Genomic DNA, 7901 nt, shown 5'->3' with positions numbered 1-7901 from the left:
CTCCTATGCTCGCATACCCCATCACCCCGGCTGCTGGGGGGCAGACCCAGCCCCTCCCCCACCTGCAGTCTGGCAGCAAAGCCCTTCAGCACAGCCCCCCCGTGCCCGTGCCACCCTGGCGTGGGCCACCACCACCTCCTGCCCCGACATGGGCAGGCACCTCTCTGCGCAGCACCGAGCCCACCCCTTCCTCAGGCTGCCCAGTCCCGCAAGTACCACAGCTTGGTTTTTTAAAAGCCCATTAGGGGTGGGGCGCCTGGGTGGCTCAGTCAGTTCAGCAGCCAACTCTCAGTGTCGGCTCGGGTCATGCATGATCACAGGTCGTGGGATGGAGCCCCGTGTCCGGCTCCATGCTGGGTGTGGAGCCTGCTGGAGATTCTCTCTCTCTCCCCCTCTGCCCCTTTCCCTGCTGGCTCTCATTCTCTCTAAAAAAAATAAATTTAAAAAGGCACAAAACGTTAGATCACTTTTTGTCATTCCCTTGGCTTCCCCCTGCCCTGTGTAAGAATGCCAGACTTGGTTGGTACTGAGCTGCTGGCCCTTGGCTCCCAGGTCCTGGGAAGCTCACCCCATAGCCCTGACCCAGGCAGGCCTGAGACCCATGTACCCCAGAGCTCTCCCCAACTTACAAGCTGGAGGGGGCCCCTCCCAGGGCTCTGGGGTCCAGGTGAGCAGGGCACCGGGGCAAAGAGTGGCTAGGAGAGGTGGAGTGGGGACACAGGCCTGCAGGATGGAGTGGCCCCTTCTGCTCCCTGGGCCTCCGGGATTGGTCCCCATCCTCCCCACGAGGACACGTGTGCATGGGGGAGGGGGGGAGGGGCAGCCAGCCCAGAGGGCTCTGCTGGCAATAAAGGCAGAGGTGGCGTGAGGGCTGGGCCAGGGCTGCCTTCTGAGAGCAGGTGCGTGCAGTCTCGTCTTCAAGAAGGCACAGTCCGAGAAGGCGCAGGGCAAGCCTGGGCCAGCTGACCCTGGGACTTTGCTCTCGGCAAGAACCAACCCAGACACCTTCATGTCTGGAAAGCTCCTCATGGGGCGCTCGGCTGTCCTCCTGGCCCTGGCTCTGGCCGCGCTCCTGGCTCCAGGGGCAGGGGCTCCGCTCCGCAGGAAGGGCTCCCGGCATAAGCTGCTGATGGTGTCCTTTGACGGCTTCCGCTGGAACTATGACCAGGACGTAGACACCCCCAACCTGGACGCCATGGCGCTGGATGGAGTGAAAGCCCGCTACATGACACCGGCCTTCGTCACCACGACCAGCCCCTGCCACTTCACCCTGGTCACTGGTGAGCATCGGGCTGGGGCCTGGGGGCAGGGAGGGGCTGAGCGACTGGTGAATGGACAGAGGGAACCCGCTGTGTGCACAGAGCTCTGTCCCCCGTGCCGCATAGGGACAAAGGAGACCAAGGAGGGGATGCTGTCGCTGGGAGACACAGCACAGCCGGGGCGGGGGGGGGGGGGGGATCATCAGCAAGCTCACTGTTGGTGGGAACTTGTACAAGGCATCAAAATTCCCAGCAGTCCCTTTTTAAATAGTGACCCCCAACCAAGGTGGCAACCCAGGAGGGCTTCTGGAGGAAGTGAGCATGGCCGGGTTCCAGACAGGCAGGAGAGATGAGCTTGAGTCTGCTCTTCCCACTGTAGCCCCCGAGATGCCCTCAAACCCTCCATGGCTCTGTTTGGGCTGCAAGTCTAGAATGCAGGCATCAGGAGGGCCACGCTCCCTCGGGAGACTCTAGGGGACCCCGCCTGCCACTCCCAGCCTCCGTGGCGCTTCCATGGCCTGTCACGCCAACCCCAGCCTTCTCCCCGCCGCCCCCCATGTGTCTCACCTCATCTCGTGAAGACGCTCATCCGTAGACGTAGGGCCCACCATGACCCAGACTGCCCTCATCTTACCCTAACTCATCACATCTGCAAAGACCCTATTTCCAAGCAAGGTCACATGCTGAGGCTCCGGGTCGCCGTGACCTTGGGGGGAGATCTATTCGGTACAGACGCTCAGCGCTCATCCGTATGCCAGCATTCTGTGACCAGGGCCCCCGCTGCAAACATCAGGTTCTCCCCTCCTGCGTGTCCCCTGTTGGATGGAGATGCGGGGGAAGGGGCACACTCTCCAGCGTCCCTCCTCCTGCAGCTTCTGGGCACGAGGGCATGTGTGTCCCATGCAGAAAGTGAATTTTAGAAAACAGCTCGGGGATGGAGCTCCACGTGGTGCATTTAAGTGTCTCCGGGGGTTCTGCTCTGTGACTGGGCCACAACTGTTTCATTAGTTCCCTCCTGATAACCATCTGTGTCGCTCCTGGTCTTTGCGAAAACCCACGAGGGTGCAGATGACACCGTGTGCTTGTTCAGCTGCAGGAGAAACCACCAGAATGGGTCGTAGAACCTGAGGGATGGAGAGGATGTCCCTGTGACCCCGAACGGGGCTCCCCTGGGGCCACGTGTGGGAAAGCCCGCCCGCTTCCCCCCTGCCCTCCACCTCTTCCCTCCCCTCTGCCATCTCCTCCCCACAGGCAAATACGTGGAGAACCACGGCGTGGTTCACAACATGTACTTCAATACCACCAGCAAGGTGAAGCTGCCGTACTACACCACGCTGGGCATCCAGGCGTGGTGGGACAACGGAACCTTACCCATCTGGATCACAGCCCAGCGGCAGGTAAAGCTGCCCCTGAGCCCATGGACGGCAGTGGGGGGACAGGGAAAGGAGGGATCTGGACCGGAAAGGCCATGACCTTGTGACGCGATCCTGGGCTCCCAGCATGGAGGGGTATTAAGTGGGGCCCCGAGGGCGGTGGGTGCTGGGTGCTGGGTGCTGCCACCAACAGGTTCCGTGGCCGTGCCCAGTCCTCCTTGCAGCCCCGGGACGCAGAGGGATGGCCATCCTCCCGGCGGGAAGGGAGACGGCACCCCTGGTTCTGGCTCTGGGAGAGGGGGTCCACACAGGAAAAAGAATGTCACTCAACAAAAAGGCACCTAACGATGAAACAGCTTTCTGCCTTCCCCCTTCCGAATTCCTCTCGGGGCTGGGCAGCTGACTTCCTGAGAGCGAAGGATAAGCTGTAGTGTCGAGCCCAGGAACTCCCCCATCTCGCAGTGCCCTGGGGGAATGCCTGGCCCCCAACGTGTGGCTACTCGTCAGCGAGGTCAAACAGGAGGTTTTCAAGAGGAGCCCAGAATAAACTTTGGAGCCCGCGCCCGCCCTCTAGGCAGGGCGTCCGCTCTGGTCGGAGTGCCTTCCCTCCAGAAGGAGCTCCGCGGACGCCAGGCTCACGCACAGAAAGCCAGAGCTGAGAGCCTGGCATCGCATGGTGCTTGGTCTAAACAGAAGGGCAGCTGGGGAGTGGACACGCAGACAGGGCGAGCTTGGACGTATGGTTGAAAGGACAGGATCTGTAAATCAGCAATCGATTTATGGAAAGATAGACGGATGGCCAGGCTGAAGCCTGGAAGGGCAGGCAAGGGGACATGGGTAGAAGGGCCCGGACGAGAATACAGTAGGGAGAGGCCAGGCTCCAAGCCAGAAGGGGAGGGCTGTCCGGGCAGCTCAGCCTTGGGGACCCAGGGCCATGGTGACGATGAGGACACTGCTTTTCTGGGGACAGTTTTATATTCATTATGTCACTAGGGCTGGGTTCACTGGGCTCCTGCTCTTTCCTCTATAAAATCAGCATCAGCCATGGGAACATAAGAGTATAGAAGGCCTTCCCAAAAAGAAAGGCCAGGGCCTGCGGCGGGAGCAGGGCTGAGTGAGCAGGCAGAAGGGGAGCAGGGCTGAGTGAGCAGGCAGAAGGGGTGGGCGGGCGGGGGCAGCGGTGACCTCGGCGGGAACGGGCGGGGGACAAGCCCAAGGAGGCCTGTCGCCTTCATCCTGCCTTCCCTGGCAGGGCTTAAAAACTGGCTCCTTCTTCTACCCTGGCGGGAATATCACGTACCAAGGCATGAACCTGACGCTGAGCCGGAAGGAGGGAGCTCTGCACAACTACAGCAACGAGGAGGAGTGGAAGGCCAACATCGACACGGTGATGCAGTGGTTCACCGAGGAGGGCCTGGACCTGGTCACGCTCTACTTTGGGGAGCCGGACTCCACGGGCCACAAGTATGGCCCCGAGTCCCAGCAGAGGAAGGACATGGTGATGCAGGTGGACAGGACGGTGGGCTACCTGCGGGACAGCATCAGGAGAAGCGGCCTGGAGGACAGCCTCAACTTGATCATCACGTCCGACCACGGCATGACCACCGTCAACAAGCAGGCCCCGGACCTGGTGGAGTTCCACAAGTTCCCCAACTTCACCTTCAAGGACATCGAGTTTGAGCTCCTGGACTATGGGCCCAACGGGATGCTGCTCCCCAAGGAGGGGATGCTGGACAAGGTGTACGAGGTCCTCAAGGACGCCCACCCCAGACTCCACGTCTACAAGAAGGAGTCCTTCCCCAAGTCCCTCCACTACGCCGGTCACCCCAGGGTCACGCCCCTGCTCATGTACAGTGACCTCGGCTACGTCATCCACGGGGTGAGCTGCCTGCCCGAGGCCGGCTTGGGACGGGCTCCTTCACTGGGCGGCTGGGGGTCTCTCCATTTCTGTTGAAAGCATGCCCTGGTGCTCACTAGTCCCCAGGTGGAGGGGCGCTGGCCACCAAAGGGACACACCCATCACTATGCAGTCGGAGTGTGTGCATCGTGCACGTGGGTGTAAATGTGTGAGGTCTGTGTGCATATGGGCTTCGTACATGCCGTGTGTGCATGTGTGTGCGTACGCGTAGGGTAAAGTGTGGGAAGACTGGCCGTGAGAAATGAGAGAGAGGCGAGGGCAGGAGCCCGCTCTGCCGTCGGGGGAGAGAGCCGAGGGATGCCGGAGGGGAAGGAAGATGCAGGTGGGAGCGAGGGACTCGGGAACAGAAGCGCTGATGAGCACAGGCACCATGGGCTCCCAGCGCCACCCCATGTGCGTGGGGCCTGCGCCTGGGCCACCAGGTCTTCACCGAGGCCATCCCTCGCGCCTGGATCTTTGGGGGCTCAGAATTCTGAGAAACCCTCCTGCCCCCATGTGTGAACCCCTCCCAGGGTTCCTCTGTCCCCGCAGGGGTGCTGCTGGCGGAGAGGCGGGGGAGGGCTGGGAGTCCCAGCAGAGGCTCAGGACCTCCCCTCCCCCGCAGAGAGCAAATGTGCAGTTCAACAACGGAGAGCACGGTTTTCGCAACGACTTCATGGACATGAAGATCATCTTCCGGGCCGTGGGCCCCAGCTTCAGGAGGGGCCTGGAGGTGGAGCCCTTCGAGAGCGTCCACGTGTACGAGCTCATGTGCCATCTGCTGGGCATCGTGCCCGAGGCCAACGACGGGCTCCTGAGCACCCTGCTGCCCACGCTCCAGGAAACCAGCGGCGGGCCCCCAAGCACCCTGCCGCCCACGCCCCAGGGAACCAGCGGTGGTCCCGCGAGCACCCTGCTGCCCACGCCCCAGGGAACCAGCGGTGGTCCCGCGAGCACCCTGCTGCCCACGTCCCAGGGAACCAGCAGCGCACCCACGGGCTCCCCCTCAGGTAAGGAGCTGCCCGTCCACCACCAGGCAGCTGCGGACAGCGAGTGCCTGCACCGCCCTGACCAGGGAGCATCATCGGCCGCCTGGGCCACCTTTTCCTTCCCTGTCCCCGACTCCGGAAACATCTCACGCCCCTGACAGCAACAGCAGGCTTTGTGCTCCTGGCAGCAACAAGGGGAGAGCAGGTGAATGGGAGCCCCCTGGGGAGATGGAGGCCAGAGAAGCAGGTGCTCTGCCCACAGGACTGGTCCTCTGGCGAAGTCCACCTCCAGGGTCCCGGTTCCACGTGACCTGATCGCTCACATGGCCATGTGAGGGCTCCTTTTGGGATTCTTCCTCTATTGGCCTCCCCCCACGCGCCCCTCACCCCCACCCTGGCCCACCCCAGGAGCAGAGGTCCCCTGGGAGCTGACAAGATGGCAGACCCCAGTGGGGGCCTGGCCGGTGGTGTGCGGGCCCTGCTCAGCAGGGGAGGGGCCTTGGTGAGAGCCGAGGTCAGGGGCTTGTGGGGCAGCGGGGGAAGTGCACCTGGCCCACCATCAAGGAGAAGAGGTGCAGACATGCTCCCGCTTCCCTCATTCCCTGGATGCTCTGAATTTCCTCAGGCTCTGCCCTCCTGCCAAGCGGCCGGCCCCCCCTGGTGACCGGACTGCTGGTGGCTGTGATTCTTCTAGCCAAGGTCGCATAAAGCCCCACCACTCAAGGTCAGAAGCCCAGGAGGTGGAGGGAGGGTGGGCCCGTGTTCCCTGCTGCTCCGGCCTGATGCCTTCACTATTGACCTGGGCCCCCACACCGCGGCGGAGGGGAGTCAGTCCTCGAGACCCCCATGGGCCCCTTCCAGCCGCTCTGCTCTAGGCTTGCCGAAGGTCTTTCCTAAGCAGGCAGACAGCCCATAAGACCGGAACCCTCCCCAGCCTCCAGCCAGCCTGTCTTCAGGGTCTCCGGGCTCCGCCAGGGACAAGAGAGACCTCAGAAGCCATTGGGGTCCGGTGTGTAGGGAGAGCTGCAAGGGCAGGGGTCCTGGAATACCCAAGGAGCCAGCTGGAAGGACTCGCATGCTGTGTGACAGCCCCATCTTGTTTCTGCCCTGGGGTGTCATGCCCTCCAACCAAAGCAGAAGCAAATCCACAGAAGCAGAGACCACATGGTGGGAGCCTGCTCGGCGTCAGGCTCTGGTCTGGGCTCTGGGGATCCGCAGTGAACGATGCAGCCTGGGCCCTGCACCCCAGAGTCTGTGATTTAGGGGCACGGAGGGCGGACAACAGGAAGAGAACAAGTCAGTGCACGAGGTGACGCATGGGGTCCGGTGTCATGGCAGAGAGAGGACCGGGCCACGGCGGGGAGCGGGAGACCCGAACGAGGAGGATGAACCAGCCTCACCCAGCCAGGGGATGAGGTTCCAGGCGGGGAGGCAAGGGAGAGCCCCTGAGGTGGGACCAGCCCCCCAGGGGGGACGGGTCCTCGTGTTTGGGGATGCGAAGGGAGGCCCGTGTGTGGAGGCTGGTAAGCGTGGACACGTACGTGATGAGCTGTCCATGGACAGAGGGAGCAGGACTTCCCTGACCGGCAGCGGGGACCCCCTGCCAAGTGACACAGGGGTACACCTGATTGGACACCACTGATTAAAGGAACACAGGACCACCAGGCTCGGGAGGAGGGACGGCCGGTTAGGACAGTCCTTCGGAGGTCTGTGCAGAACATCTCGGGGGGGGGGGGAGTGGGGAGTAGAGATGGTGGAAAATGGATGGGTTCAAGATTCCTTTAAGGGGCTGCCTTTCAAGGTTTGTGAGCCGGGACCAATACAGATGCGCTACGAAGGCCGCATCTGCAGCTCGAGGCCTGGGCTGCCCGGGGAAGGACGGAGCGGCTCACGGAGACACGAGGAGAGACAGGGACGTGGCAGCTCAGGTGGCATGGAGGCCGGAAGACAGAGGGCCTGCCGGGGGGTGTGGTGGGGCGGGGGCTCTCACCAGCAAATGGTAGAGCTGGATGGGACCAGGAGATGACCTGGCGGACCCACTCTTACCCAGACGGGATGCTGCAGCCGGAGAGGTGAGCTGGCTAGTCGGGGACCCGCTCCCTGTGAGAGGCCGTGGTGTAAGAAGATTCCCTAGCCCTTCAGGCTCTAAAACACATCCACGACATCCGAGAGCTGGGCTCAGGCCTCACAGGCGAGGAAAGGGATGGGAAGACCACATGACTGTGCTGGGTCTGGGGGTGGGGGTGCCCCAGAAGCGCGCCAGCAAACCCACTGTCCAGACCAAAAGCAGTAAAAGCGCCGACGTGTGGCCTTTGCCATCTCTGGTGTCAGTGTTCCCACTGAGGCCAATTTCAAGCTCCCAAAGCAAGATCGCAAAGGCCAG

General features: G+C 62.5%; 1 protein-coding gene across 1 annotated transcript; it reads left to right on the top strand.

Moving 5' to 3' along the window:
• The first annotated feature begins 1027 nt into the window (after positions 1-1027).
• ENPP7 (ectonucleotide pyrophosphatase/phosphodiesterase 7) lies at positions 1028-6226 on the top strand. The gene is made up of 5 exons (XM_044378705.2): positions 1028-1280; positions 2511-2656; positions 3885-4511; positions 5155-5539; positions 6144-6226. The coding sequence occupies exons 1-5, from the start codon at positions 1028-1030 to the stop codon at positions 6224-6226; spliced, it is 1494 nt and encodes a 497-aa protein (XP_044234640.2).
• Positions 6227-7901: the final 1675 nt, after the last annotated feature.

This window comes from Ursus arctos, unplaced genomic scaffold (genome assembly GCF_023065955.2).
Source record: "Ursus arctos isolate Adak ecotype North America unplaced genomic scaffold, UrsArc2.0 scaffold_24, whole genome shotgun sequence".
Lineage (NCBI taxonomy): Eukaryota > Metazoa > Chordata > Mammalia > Carnivora > Ursidae > Ursus > Ursus arctos.
Note: the sequence above shows the minus strand (reverse complement) of the source record. Positions and strands in the feature narration are given on the sequence as shown.

What these genes read in the sequence shown, in the direction of transcription:
- ENPP7 (XM_044378705.2), top strand. Translation starts at nt 1,028, where the DNA reads ATGGGGCGCTCGGCTGTCCTCCTGGCCCTGGCTCTGGCCGCGCTCCTG. An exon ending in TCGGCTACGTCATCCACGGG is followed by an intron (nt 4,512 to 5,154) that starts GTGAGCTGCCTG and finishes CCTCCCCCGCAG; the next exon opens with AGAGCAAATGTGCAGTTCAA. An exon ending in ACCCACGGGCTCCCCCTCAG is followed by an intron (nt 5,540 to 6,143) that starts GTAAGGAGCTGC and finishes GAATTTCCTCAG; the next exon opens with GCTCTGCCCTCCTGCCAAGC.